This window comes from Phyllopteryx taeniolatus, chromosome 3 (genome assembly GCF_024500385.1).
Source record: "Phyllopteryx taeniolatus isolate TA_2022b chromosome 3, UOR_Ptae_1.2, whole genome shotgun sequence".
In the NCBI taxonomy this organism is placed as follows: domain Eukaryota; kingdom Metazoa; phylum Chordata; class Actinopteri; order Syngnathiformes; family Syngnathidae; genus Phyllopteryx; species Phyllopteryx taeniolatus.
The window spans coordinates 8793260-8808522 of NC_084504.1; the positions used below are offsets into that span (position 1 = coordinate 8793260).

The 15263-nt window shown below is 43.2% G+C and overlaps 1 protein-coding gene across 1 annotated transcript in view; it reads left to right on the forward strand.

Annotated features, from left to right (window-relative positions):
- si:dkey-215k6.1 (transmembrane protein 132B) overlaps window positions 1-15263 on the forward strand; it is a 229339-nt gene that overhangs the window by 187440 nt on the left and 26636 nt on the right. Inside the window, exon 6 of the mRNA XM_061766865.1 lies at window positions 7203-7346. Within this exon, the coding sequence (XP_061622849.1) occupies window positions 7203-7346 (144 nt within the window). The remainder of the gene's footprint in view (window positions 1-7202; window positions 7347-15263) is intronic.

The window sequence follows — 15263 nt, forward strand, 5'->3', positions numbered from 1 at the left end:
TGCACGAGGTATGACACGGAATACAACCCCAATTCCAATGAATTGGGGTTGGTCTCCTTTGTGGTATTTTACGCTTCATAATACACCACACATTTTCAATGGGAGACAGGTCTGGACTGCAGGCAGGCCAGTCTCGTACCCGCACTCTTTTACTACGAAGCCACGCTGTTGTAACACGTGCAGAATGTGCTTTGGCATTGTCTTGCTGAAATAAGCAGGGACCCGTCCATGAAAAAGACGTTGCTGGGATGGCAGCATATGTTTCTCCAAAACCTGTATGTACCTTTCAGCATTAATGGTGCCTTCACAGATGTGTAAGTTACCCATGCCATTGGCACTAACACAGCCCCATACCATCACACATGCTGGCTTTTGAACTTTGCGTCCATAACAGTCTGAATGGTTCTTTTCCCCTACGGCCCGGAGGACATGACGAACACAATTTCCAAAAACACTTTGAAATGTGGACTCGTCGGACCACAGAGCACTTTTCCACTTTTCATCAGTCCATCTTAGATGAGCTTGGGCCCAGAGAAGGTTACTGATGGTGTAGTGGTACACTCGCCTGACTTTGGTGCAGGCAGCGTGGGTTCAGTTCCCACTCAGTGACGGTGTGAATGTGAGTGCGAATGGTTGTCCGTGTCTATATGTGCCCTGCGACTGACTGGCGACCAGTTCAGGGTGTAGTCCGCCTTTCGCCCGAAGTCAGCTGGGATAGGCTCCAGCGTCCCGCAACCCTAACCAGGATAAGCGGTGTTGAAAATGGATGGATGGATGGGCCCAGAGAAGCCGGTGGCATTTCTGGGTGTTGTTGATAAATGGTTTTTGCTTTGCATAGTAGAGTTTCAAGTTGCACTTACGGATGTAGGGCCGAACTGTATTTACTGACATTGGTTTTCTGAAGTGTTCCTGAACCCATGTGGTGATATCCTTTACACATTAATGTCAGTTTTTGATGCAGTGCCACCTGAGGGATCGAAGGTCACAGGCATTCAGTGTTGGTTTTCAGCCTTGCCGCTTACATGCAGTGATTTCTCCAGATTCTCTGAACTTTTTGATGATGATATGTACCGTAGATGGTGAAATCCCTCAATTCCTTGCAATTGTACGTTGAGGAACATTGTCCTTAAACTGTTCGACTATTTTATCACACACTTGTTCACAAAGAGGTGAACCTCGCCCCATCTTTGCTTGTGAATGACTGAGCAATTCAGGGAAGCTCCTTTTATACCCAATCATGGCACCCACCTGTTCCCAATTAGCCTGTTCACCTGTGGAATGTTCCAAACAGGTGTTTGATGAGCATTCCTCAATTTTCTCAGTCTTTTTGCCGCCTGTCCCAGCTTTTTTGGAACGTGTTGCAGCCATAAAATTCCAAGTTAATGATTATTTGCTAAAAACAATAAAGTCTATCAGTTTGAACATTAAATATCTTGTCTTTGTAGTGTATTCAATTAAATATAGGTTGAACATGATTTGCAAATCATTGTGTTCTGTTTTTATTTATGTTTAACACAACGTCCCAACTTCATTGGAATTGGGGTTGTACATTAATTGTAAATGCTTAAAATCAACCTTTTTCAGGAACAATGAGAAAAAAAGTTTCGAGCACGTAACGGAGGCGTCCACACGGGCGCCATCTTGTAATAATCATGTTCTCCTCGTGCCAGTATGGGTTTTCTCTGGGTACTCGGGTTTCCTCTCACATCTCAAAAATATTCATGGTAGGTTAATTGAAGACTCTAAATTGCCCATCGGCGTGAATGTGAGTGCAAATGGTTGTTTGTTTATATGTGCCCTGCAATTGGCTGGCGACCAGTTCAGGGTGTACCCCGCCTCTCGCCCGAAGATCGCTGGTATAGGCTCCAGCACACCCACGACCCTAGTGAGGATAAAATGGATGGATTTTAATTGAGTCCCACCCCTAGTTATTAGATTAATAATGATTGTGACCTGCTACACTGCAGTGTAGAAATTTGTAGTTGATATAATGGAAGATAACCCAGACCCCACACAAATGTCGCAACGATGTCGGTCCGACATAAAAAGTAAACAAATTTTTTTGCCGAGACATTTAATCCAAAATTAACACAATATTGCGTCTGAACAATTAAAGCTTGAGCGCCAGGGTAGCTAGCCTCTTTATATGGCTTTAATTATGTGACCTTTATTCATTCATGTTGGACCTTTTCGATTGTACTGTAACATTTGCTGTTTGACTCGTTCACCAGACCGTTTAGCTTCTTACAGGATGGCTTTATTGTCCAAAATTTTAACTTTTAATCATGTTTCTTTCTTTAGTAAAATGGTATTCATCCTCAAATATGCAAAGTACCTCTGTCTCTCTGTAATACCACACATAGTTATCTTCCGTTTTTCTATATTATTTTGCGACATGACAGTGGTGGTATTAAAAGGTGGATTAGATAAGTGAAGACCCCACTGAAGACCCATGTCCTAAATGCATCACCCCTCACTGGTGTTTTGACAAAAAAAGTTTTTAACTTCCGGTGTATGTGTGTAATGTGGATGTCTTTGGTGACAAGTGGATTTTGTCGCAATTGTTTGTACAGGCAACAGTGCAGTATTGTGCAAGGAGTTTTCCGTGTGGGTGCAAGTGTGTGTGTGTTTGTGTGTGTTGTTAATCTAGTGCATCAGTGTGTGGCTGTGGACACAAAAACAACAGCAAGACTTTAATGGACACTCCTGACATCACAGTCCACTTGCAGCCTGCAGTCAAGATAGCGACAATGTGGATGTGATCTTATCTACGCATTTCAACACACACCCGCGCACACGCAAGGCTAGTAAGCATCTCTCTTCCCACTCGGCCTGCAGGCAGAATCTTTTCCTTGATATCTTCTTTCATCACTGTGTGCTTTTTTTTATTGTCTTTGTCATGCTTTTAATCCTCTTTATTCCTTCCTGGCCGCCTCCTCCTCCGATTTACCTGTTTCTCCCCCTCCGCCTGCTTCTTACGTATACATACTGGATATTCAGGAAACATTTCTGAGCTTCAGCTGTCTTTGATGTCATGAAACGTGTAGTTTAGGGTCTTTGAATAGTAAATTGTCTTTGAAGTTTACAAAAACATACTTATGGGTCTTTGAATTGTTCTTAATGTCACAAAACACATACTCTAGTGTCTTTGAAGACTAAAATTGTTTTTAATGTTTATTAAATTCCATAGTTTAGGGGATGTTGAATATTGAAATTGTTGATGTTTACAAAACACGTTTTGGGGTCGTTGATTACTTAAGTTGTTTTTGATGTTTACAAAAATACATAGTTTGGGGTTTTAGAGTTCCTACATTTTCGTTGATGTTTAGAAAACACAATTTAGGGTCTTTGAATACTTAAATTGGAATTGATGTTGACAAAACATGATTTGGGGTCTCTGATGACTTAAATTGTTGTTGCTGTTTACAAAACACAAATTGCAGTCTTTGAAGATTTTAAATGTCTTTGACGCATACAAAGCACTCACATAGGATTTGTTGAAGAGATAAATTGTCTTTGAGGTTTATAAAACACTGTCTTGATGGTCTTTGATAGCTTAAATTGTTTTTGGGTGTTTACAAAAACACATACTCTTGTGTCGGATTCAGGAGGAGCAGTGTGGTTTTCGTCCTGGCCGTGGAAGAGTGGACGAGCTCTACACCCTCGGCAGGATCCTCAAGGGTGTATGGGAGTTCGTCCAACCAGTCTACATGTGTTTTGTGGACTTCGAGAAGGTGTTCGACCGTGTCCCTCGGGGAGTCCTGTGGGGGTGCTTCAGGAGTATGGGGTATCAAATTCCCTGATACGGGCTGTTCGGTCCTTGTATGACCGGGGTCAGAGTTTGGTTCACATTGCTGGCAGTAAGTCAGATTTGTTTCCAGTGAGAGTTGCCAAGGCTGCCCTTTGTCACTGATTCACTGAATTTTATGGACAAAATCTTTAGGCACAGCCGACGCGTAGAGGGGGTCTTGTTTGGTGGCCTCAGTATTGCATCTCTGCTTTTTGCAGACGATGTGGTTGTGTTGGTTTCATCAAGCTGTGATCACCATCTCTCACTGGAGCGGTTCGCAGCCGAGTGTGAAGCGGCTGGGATGAAGATCAGCACCTCCAAATCTGAGACCATAGTCCTCAGTCAGAACAGGGTGGAGTGCCCTCTCCGGGTCGGGGATGAGATCCTGGTCCAAGTGGAGGAGTTCAAATATCTTGAGGTCTTCACAACTACAGGGGGATCACACTCTTCAGCCTCCCTGGTAAGGTCTATTCAGTGGTGCTGGAGAGGAGGGTCCGTCGAATCCCAGAAGTTGAATCCCAGATTCAGGAGGAGCAGTGTGGTTTTCGTCCTGGCCGTGGAACAGTGGACCAGCTCTACACCCTTGGCAGGGTCCTCGAGGGTGTATGGGAGTTCGCCCAACCAGTCTACATGTGTTTTGTGGACTTGGAGAAGGCGTTCGACCGTGTCCCTCGGGTGGTCCTGTGGGGGGTGCTTCGGGAGTATGGGGTACCGAACCCCCTGATACGGGCTGTTCGGTCCCCGTACGACCGGAGTCAGAGTTTGGTCCGCATATCCGGCAGTAAGTCGGACTCGTTTCCGGTGAGGGTTGGACTCCGCCAAGGCTGCCCTTTGTCACCGATTCTGTTCATAACTTTTATGGACAGAATTTCTAGGCGCAGCCGAGGCGTAGACGGGGTCCGGTTTGGTGGCCTCAGTATTGCATCTCTGCTTTTTGCAGATGATGTGGTTCTGTTGGCTTCATCAAGACGTGACCTCCAACTCTCATTGGAGCAGTTCGCAGCCGAGTGTGAAGCGGCTGGGATGAGAATCAGCACCTCCAAATCTGAGACCATGGTCCTCAGTCGGAAAAGGGTGGCGTGCCCTCTCCAGGTCGGGGATGAGATCCTGCCCCAAGTTGAGGAGTTCAAGTATCTTGGGGTCTTGTTCACGAGTGAGGGAAGAATGGAACGGGAGATCGACAGGCGGATCGATGCAGCGTCTGCAGTGATGCGGACTTTGTATCAATCCGTTGTGGTGAAGAAGGAGCGAAGCAGAAAGGCGAAGCTCTGAATTTACCGGTCGATCTAGGTTCCTACCCTCACCTATGGTCACGAGCTGTGGGTCGTGACCGAAAGAACAAGATCCCGGATACAAGCGGCCGAAATGAGTTTCCTCCGCAGGGTGTCCGGTCTCTCCCTTAGAGATCGGGTGAGAAGCTCGCTCATCCGGGAGGAGCTTAGAGTAGAGCCGCTGCTCCTCCACATTGAGAGGAGCCAGATGAGGTGGCTCTGGTATCTGATTAGGATGCCTCCCTGGTGAGGTGTTCCGGGGATGTGCCACCGGGAGCAGACCCCGGGGACAACCCAGGACACGCTGGAGAGACTATGTCTCCCGGCTGGCATAGGAACGCCTCAGGATCCCCCCGGAAGAGCTGGATGACATGGCTGGGTTGAGGGAAGTCTGGGCTTCCCTGCTGGGGCTGCTGCCCCCCTGAGCTGACCTCAGATAAGAAAATGGATGGATGGATGGATACTCCTGGGTCTTTGAAGACTTGAATTGTTCTTAATCCCAAAAGCACAAATCTTAGAGTCTTTGAATGATTAAATTAGTCGCGGATGTTTACAATAACCCACCAGTTAGTCTTTGAAGATTTTAAATGTTTTTGAAGTGTACAAAAACACAATTATTAGGGTCGCTGAAGACTCCTACTTTGGTGGCTTTGTATGTCTTTGATGTTTGCGAGAACACATGCTTTGGGGGTCTTTGATGTCTTAAATTGTCTTTAATGTTCGCAAAAAGACGTTCTTAGGGTCTTTGAATACTTAAATTATTATAGGCATTTTACAAAGAATTGATGACAGTTAATATCTTTGATGTCCACAAAAACACATTAGTCCTTGAAGACATACATTGACTTTGATATTTACAATATACATAATAATAATAATAGTGGCACGGTAGATGACTGGTTAGCACATCTCCCTCACAGTTCTGGGGACCCGAGTTCAAATCCGGCCTCGCCTGTGTGGAGTTTGCATGTTCTCCCCGTGCCTGTGTTGGTTTTCTCCGGGAACTTCGGTTTCCTCTCACATCCCCAAAATATGCGTGGTAGATTGATTGAAGACTCAAAATTGCCCGTAGGTGTGAATGTGAGTGCAAATGATTGTTTGTTTCTATGTGCCCTGCAATTGGCTGGCGACCAGTTCAGGGTGTACCCCGTCTCTCACACAGAATCAGCCGGGATAGGCGCCAGCATGCCCGCAACCCTACTGAAGATAAGCGGAAAAGGACAGTTTACGTTTTATGGAGACTAAATTATATTTGATCAGGTGCTTAGAAGATTATAAAAATGTGATTCACATACACAAAAACATACTCTATGGTCTTTGAGCATTAAATTGTATTTAAGGTTGACAAAAAACATGAGGGCCTTTAAAGGCTTGAATTTTCTTGAACATTTCAAAAAGCATGTACTTTAGCATCTCAGAAGACTTACATTGTCTCAGACGTTAACCAAAACACACAGTTTAGGTTCCTTGAAGAGTTTACATTGTTTTTGTTTAAAAAAAAACACACAGATGAGGTCTTTGAATGTTTATAAATGCAGCTACTGAAGGATTCTTGCAGACTAAATTGTCTTTGTTTACATAAACTCATACTTGAGGGTCTTAGATGTTACAAAAACACATACTATAGGGTCTTTAAAGACAACTGCATTTAATGTTTACCAAAACACAGATATCTGTTTTTTTGAAGACCCAAAATGTGTTTTGACAAACAGTTCTATGCTATGCTATGCTATGCTATGCCGCTATCCCTGTAAAAAAAAAAAGTAAGCAGGAATGTTTTGTGGAAGCAGCACAGTCAATTTAGTGCTTATTTTTATGATTATTTATAATGGCTGAATAGGCCTGGTTAGCCTAATTACACTCACAAACCTGCCATCCACAAACAATAAACTATAATCCCTAGTGCATGTGTGCGTGTGGATAAATCCCCCCTTTTGCAAGCATAACACCATCTAATCATCACGCCAGTCATTGTGTGTTGTGAGAAAAATTGGAGTTTTGAATATGCGAGCTTCAGATACTTCACCGCTCAAGTGAAGTGAAAAAACAATGGAGCAAAAACACTTAGAAAATGAGTACACTCGCAAGGAGCAATATGTTATTCTGAAGTGTAACGTGACTGTGTTGTGTGTGTCGATTAGGACACAGAGGTGTTGAACACGGCGATCCTGACTGGTCACCGGGTGTCTCTGCCCGTCAAGCTGGTCACGGTGGGGACGGACGGCCAAGTGAGAGAAGTGGACGACTCGGTCAGCTGCAGCTCAGCCGACGTCGACGTGCTCAAAGTAAGTGCTGGACAAATACCAGAATTGTCTTTGATGTTTATGAAAATACACGTTAGGTTTTGTTAAAGGAAAAATTGTCTTTGGTGTTTACGAAAATGCAGATAATCGGTTCGTCCAAGATAACATTTTCTTTGATGTTTGCAAAATGTACCTTAGGTTCTTTGAAGACCCCAAATTGTCTTTGATGTTTATGAAAACATGAGGACTTCTTAAATGAAGACTAAATTGTCTTTGGTCCCTTCAGAAACACTCTGCAAACATTGGCGCATATGCGAAAGTGTCTGCTCGTCTTCGTTTTTGTGAGATCACGTTGCTCATGTGAGATTTCTGCCTTGGAAGAGTTGTTTGAAGACCATTAGTGGAATAGAATCTTGATGTGTGTGGTGTTCTGTGTGGAGATTATTGGAGCACACCACACTCAGTACAATGAAATTTTTTTTATTTGCGTGTGTGGGGTGTACCAGGCCTTAGTGCGTCACTAAATGGGTTGGTGGAGCTCATGCGCTCAACTCGTGGTGCGCACTCCTGCTCACCTTAACGCAGCACTCGCCACCCTTCCAGGATGTAAAATTTCGAACATCCCTCCCTAAGAAATGCCAATCGACAATCCTTTGGGGTACATGTGCTGCCGTCCCCACAGGTACATGTTTGGTCATCCTGTTGTCATACAAATTTGACTTCTCTAATAAACAACCTGCAAGTGAAGGTTGGTGGTAAAAAAAAGAAGAAAAAAACTTCATGACAGGGGCATTTTTAATACATTTGATAGCTTTCCAGGTGTCTATTTTATATAGTGTGGTGTATATTGTTAACTGCCTGCAAACTTGAAGTGCCATATGATGTTTCAACTCCACGGGGCGCTGTACTTACTACAGCCTCCAGATGGTGGAGGAGGAAAAGCTTAAATCTGCGCAAGAATGTGCGCCAGGCCAGATTTGACAGACAACGCCCACATTTCAGGGTTGCTCCAACCAGAGTGTGTAGCTGGCATGAAGGTGCACAAATGACAGGTTTGACTTGCTCGAAGAATGCGCGAAGCCAGAAGGCTGCACAGCTGCACGCCTTTTCTGCCTTACACACGTGAGAAAAGATGGCCCTTAGACTTTAAAATGTCTTTGACGTTTACAAAAACACGTTCACTCATTTTATTTACGACACCAGTAGAAGCAGCCTCTTTTGATATGTTGTCACATTTAACTATGCCACAGTTTTATTGTTATCTGTGTTGTTTTTAGCTCATTTTTGTGATTGGTTGCTCCCCGTTGTCCCCCCTTAACGACAAATCTGATGAAGAATTAGAGCTTGGACAAACACAACAAAGTTAAATCTATACGAGCTATAAAGTAGTAATGTTTATGGAGCACAAATGTGGCAAATACATCCCGCGGCAAAAACTTTAAAGTGGTGGCGAGGCTCCGTGCTCACTCGCCGTTGCCGCCGGAACGCTAAATGAATCAAGCGGAGGAATGCGCGCGGTGAAAGATAGATTGATTCCTCTGGTGTGGCGTCGCCTTTGTCCTCGGGAAGCACAAATGAAACGGACCCTCACTGTGACACTTTCAATATGGAAACAGTTTCTTTTCATGAGCCGACAGGAGCCACGCTGTTTAAGTGTGATCAATAACACTGGGAATGGAGGGCGCTCATTTCAATGTGGCCCGCTGCGTGCGAGCGTGTGGGTCTTTGAGTGTGTTTTTGAGGGTGTGTTTGCTGCTCAAGATTTAGTGCACGTTTTCAACACTCTCACAAAAACATTTCTCATGTGACGTTCTAACTCTATATTGCATTTGATGTTAACAAAAATATTGTACAACAGGTTCTTTGAGGGACCGAATAGCCTCTGATGTAGATAGATAGATAGATAGATAGATAGATAGATAGATAGATAGATAGATATGTTCATTTAAGACTAAATTGTCTTTGATGTTTACAAAAACGTATACTAGTTTGATTAACGATTTAAGAATGTGATTTTTACAAAAATGTGCACAGTATGTAAGGGTTTTAAAGACTAACATGTCTAATGTTTATAAATGCATACAGTATAAGATACAGAACTCTTTGTTTACAAAACATCGATTCCAACCATCCATTTTCCGTACCGCTTATCCTCACGAGGGTCGCGGGCATGCTGGAGCCTATCCCAGCTATCTTCGGTACACCAGGGCACATATAAACAAACAACCATTCGCACTCACATTCACACCTATGGGCAATTTAGAGTCTTCAATCAACCTATCACGCTTGTTTTTGGGGATGTGGGAGGAAACCCACGCGGGCACAGGGAGAACATTTAAACTCCAGTCCTCAGAACTGTGAGGCAAATGTGCTAACCAGTCGCCCACTGTGCCGCCTTTTACAAAACATTTATTTAAGACTAAAATGCAGCTAAGGTTGTCACTGATGTAGTAGTATATTTGCCTGACTTTGGTGCAGACAGCATGGGTTCAGTTCCCACTCAGTGATGGTGTGAATGGTTTTCTGTTCCCTGCAACTGACTGGTGACCAGTTCAGGGTGTAGTCTGCCTTTTGTCCAAAGTCAGCTGGGATAGGCTCCAGTGCCCTGCGACCCTGAACAGGATAAGCGGTATTAAGAATGGATGGATGGATTTAATGTTGACAAAACATGTCTTAGGTGCATTTAAGATGCTATAGTGTTTTTGATGTTTACATAAATGCACAATGAAAATGTTTTTTTCAGAAAATTATGTTTCATCCTGACAAAAACATTTAGCATCTATGATGACTTAAATTGTCTTTGATGTTTAAAAAATGTATGTTAGTTTAAGACTAAATTGTCATTGATATTTACCAAACATATACATGTACTCCACATTTGAGTTTTTCAAAGCTGCACTTTTGGTTCATTGGTTCATCATTCAAGACTATAATAGTATTTAATGTTGACAAAATGTGTCTTGGGTGTATTTAAGAATCTAATTTGCTTTTTTTTCCCCTTTTTCGTTTTTAAAAAAACATTTATGTTAGTTTCAATAAATAGAAAAAAAATAAAAATAACTTCAGTGTTTACATAACACATGCATTAGGATGTTTGTGGGGCCAAAATTGCCTTTGGTCGCAACAAAGACGCAAACCTTAGTTTCACTGAAGACTTGGGGATTGTCTTTGATGTTTCCAAAAAACATATATTCTGAGGTCTGAAGAGTTACGTATCTTTTAATTATTCCCAAAAACAGTTTTTTAAATACTGTAAAATGTCTTTGATGTTTACAAAATAAATGTTAGGTTCTTTAACTGCTCAAAATAGTCTTTGATACTGACAAAAACACAGAATTTTGGGTCATTGAAGACTTAAATTGTCTTTGATCTTGACAAAAATACATACTTTGCAGTCTTTAAAGACTTCCATTTCTTTTTTTCAGTTTTTTTATGTTAACATTACCACATGCAGTATGTTAGGTTCATTGACCTTAAATTGTCTTACCGGTACGTACAGTATTTATAAAAAGTGAGTATGCTAGTTTTTCTGAAGACTGGAAAATGTCTTTGATACTTACAGAACATGTATGTTAGCTTAAAACTCTAAAATATCTTTCATTTTGATTTTAAAATGTGTTTGTTGTCTGTCCTTTTGTAAAAGAGATTTTTAATCTAAATGAGGTTTTCCTGACTAAATAAAAGATGACTCTACGATGTCTTTGACATTTACAAAAACGTACATTAGGCTTATTAGGCTACGTTCACACAGAGGGGCATGATGCCAAATGCAGATTTTTTGTTGAAGCCGATCTTTTTATGTAGTCGTTCACATTACAAAAACAAATGCGGGTTCTACTCTGGACGGAACACGTCAGTAATGTCACACGCATCCGGAAAAAAACAAGACATCACATTGCGCATGCACACAAACACGAGTCTCTGTGTTTTTACGGAAGTAAACATGGTCCCTCTCGTATGTCTCGTCATGACGCATTTGTGGAGATTTCAAGAATTTTGTGCAACCGGAGCCAACAATTTTGTATATTTATCAGTTCTAAAATCTTTTTTTTCGCCACTGATTGTTTTCTGCTCCTTCGTCCGCCATTGCCGTTTTGCCATCACGTCGGGGTCATGGCCTTCAGAGACCTGAGACGCATCTTCAAACAACAAAATATTAACAAAGCAGCAGGCCCAGACCATGTGTCCCCATCCTGCCTCAAAATCTGCGCAGACCAGCTCGCTCCAGTCTTCACTCAGATCTTCAATGGATCTCTGGAACTGTGCGAAGTACCACCCTGTTTCAAACGCTCCACCATCATTCCAGTCTCCAAGAAACCTGCAATCTCGGGTCTAAATGACTACAGGCCTGTCGCCTTGACATCTACGGTCATGAAGTCCTTTGAACATCTCGTGCTGGACCACATCAAGAGCATCACAGGCCCCCTGCTGGACCCCCTGCAGTTTGCCTACCGAGCAAACAGGTCTGCGGATGATGCAGTCAACATGGGACTGCACTTCATCCTAGAACACCTCGACAGTGCAGGGGCCTACGCGAGGATCCTGTTCATGGACTTCAGCTCAGCGTTCAACACCATCATCCCTGAACTCCTTTCCTCCAAGCTTCTCCAGCTCAGCGTCTCACCTGCCACCTGCCAGTGGATTTACAGCTTCCTGACGGGCAGGACACAGAAGGTGAGGCTGGGGGAGGCCACCTCATCCACACGCAGCATCAGCACTGGGGCACCCCAAGGTTGTGTCCTCTCTCCACTGCTCTTCTCTCTCTACACGAACGACTGCACCTCACCACACCCGGCTGTCAAACTCCTGAAGTTTGCAGATGACACAACTGCCATCAGCCTCATTAAGGACGGTGATGAGTCTGCATATAGACAGTAAGTGGAGCGGCTGGAGCTGTGGTGTGGTTGACACAACCTGGAGCTGAACACGCTCAAGACTGTAGAGATGATAGTGGACTTCAGGAGGCATCCTTGGCCACAGCTGCCCCTCACGCTGTCCAGCTGCCTTGTGTCAACCGTCGAGACCTTCAAGTTCCTGGGAATTACAGTCTCTCAGGACCTGAAGTGGGTGATCAACATCAACTCCGTCCTCAAAAAGGCCCAGCAGAGGATGTACTTCCTGTGGCTTCTGAGAAAGCACGGCCTGCCACGGGAGCTGCTGAGGCAGTTCTACACAGCGGTCAACAAATCAGTCCTGTGTTCTTTCATCACAGTCTGGTTTGGTGCTGCTACAAAAAAGGACAAACTCTGACTGCAACGGACAATCAAAACTGCTGGAAGGATTGTCGTACCCCCCTACCCACCCTTGAGGACTTGCACGCTGCCAGAACTAAGACAAGAGCGTGCAAAATCCTCTCGGACCTTCCACATCCCGGTCCCCAGCTCTAGCAGACATTCCAACAGCTTCTTCCCTCTTGCAATCAACTTCTTAAACACCTAACCTACAATTCCATTGCAACATCCTGGCAATTTTGCGTCTTTTTGTTTTGAGTTTGTTGTCACATTTCTGTTGGGCCAATGATATATTACTCGTGCACTCACTGTAGTATTCTCACCACGCTGCACTATTTGCATATCTGTTGCTGACCAATACTGGCCACTCATGCCAGAGTAGCGTCTTCTCCATTTGCACACTGACTGAGGAGTATCTGCAACATTTACTCAATCAAAATTGCCTCAGACTATCGTACGACTCGCTTGAAGTCTCGGCGCCCTTTGCACAATGGTCATTGCACCGGACTATTGTAATATTAGTCACTCGAACTGCTCTAAGTGCTAGAGGACTCTGCATCTTTTTGCACAATTGTCAAAGAAAATCAAATGTACCAGCATTACCAGATAACTACCAACCCTTTATTGCTCAGTGACTGTTTATCTCAATGTCTTTATGTCTCAAAAGTGTTCTCTGTCAATTGACTGTCTGTTGTCGTACTAGAGCGGTTCCAATTACCGGAGACAAATTCCTTGTGTGTTTATGGAACATACTTGGCAAATAAAGATGATTCTGATTCTGATTGTCACATCTGTTTAGTCCAGGGGTGGGCAAACTTTCTGGCTCAGGGGCCACATTGACTTTTAAATTTTGACAGGCGGACCAAGCAAGACCAGATGCTTACATATCAAAAATAATAATAAGTAGTAGTGTTAATACTTAGATTGAATTTTAATGGGAACAGTGTTGTTTTGTTGATCGCCTTTTTTTTTTTTTTTGCCAGCGCATCAAAGTCTGGTGTTAGTTTTGTTGTGGCAATTCTCAGAACACATCTGAGGTGTTCATCACTCAGCTGGGATGTGTAGGATGTTTTGTTGGTGTTCATCACACTAAAAGTCTGTTCACACACACATGTAGAGCCAAAACACCACCAGCATCCTCGATGCCATCTTCCGAATTTTTGGAAATTTGTCTGCGCTTAATGAAGCATCAAACTCATCCGGTTTGAGAGTTGAACATCTCTTTCAAGACAGTATCACATTGGAGATCAATCAATTCCATCTGCAGCTCCCGTGGCGCTGTTTTAGGGTCTTGTGTGACTGAGTCTTCAGATGGCAGTTTGTCAGATAAAGGTGTTTTGCTGAGCCTGCAAGCTTGAGTTTAACCGCTGAGCCGTAGCCATCAGTTCCTGCGTTGATTGCCTGTTAGCATAATCAGCATGCTTGGTAGAAAAGTGACGGCTGATGTTATATTCCTCTAAAACCTCAATGGTTTCATAACAAAGTATACATACAGTACAGCCTTTGACCGGACTTCAGTGAAAAAGTATTTAGTAGTCCATTCTATATTAAACACTCGGCACTCAGTGTCGACTTTTCTTTTCTTTGACCCACTCATGGTTGAAGAAGGGTTCAGAGCAGTAGCAGCGTAAAAACAGAACAGCCAAATTCAAGTCAATGTATCACTGTACCTCATGCGTTACCTGGTGGAACCACTGGGCCTTACAGTACAACCTGGTAGAACCACTCGGCATTACAGGACAAGGTCAAATGAATGTCGTCATGATTTTGATATGATTTGGGGGATTCTGTACCAATCTTTGGCGGGCCGGATTGACATGATCAACGGTCCGGATGTGAAAAATGAGAATTGACCTGCAGTGTGAACATTGCCTTTTTTAAATTGTCTTTTGAAGACTCTAAAATGTCTTTGCTGTTTACAAAACACATATGTACGTTTTCAAAAAAATGTCCTTGATGCTTACAAAGATATTAGGTTTATTATTTTAAATTGTCTTCGAACTTAACAAGTTGTTCTTTTTTTACACTTGTACATCAAGCTTATGTAGTAGTAAAAATGTATGCTGACATGGCATAGTGCATTTAACCACAAAAAGCGACACACAATAAACATGACATTTATGCGTCCTTCTGCTAATTACTTGATCACTAGTACTTCCTATCACGTCGTCACTCGTGCTGTAATTCGATTGGATGAAGTTTTGTGTGCGCGTGTTTTAAGAGAGCTGTTTGTACACGGATGGCCACAAAGGTGATTAAGAATTGATCTGCGCGACATTTAGTAAAGCACTCGCCCGCTTTGACACGCCTCTGTCTCACACACACACACACACACACACACACACAGACACACCTAGACACACACACTTTCCAAGGGCACTGTGTGTGTGTGTGTGTGTGTGTGTGCGTGCACCTTTGCTGACTGGTACAGTAATAATCACTTTATATGCATATCGCCCCTCCCAAAAAGTGGAGTGAAAGTGAAAAGGAAGCCTCATCATAATCCCAAATGACTTCCCCTTTTTTCTTGTTTTTTGCTGAATATATTTAATTTAATTTGCTATTGTGGTAGGTTATCAGAAAAGTTACAAGGGGTCATAAGACTGCTAATAAACATTACATTCCAGCTAACTGACAATTTACGAGTTGGAATCACCCTTTCCACCATAAAATAACCAGTCAGAATAAACCCTTTGCTCGTTTCTCCTCCTTTTCTTTTTGTTTTGCA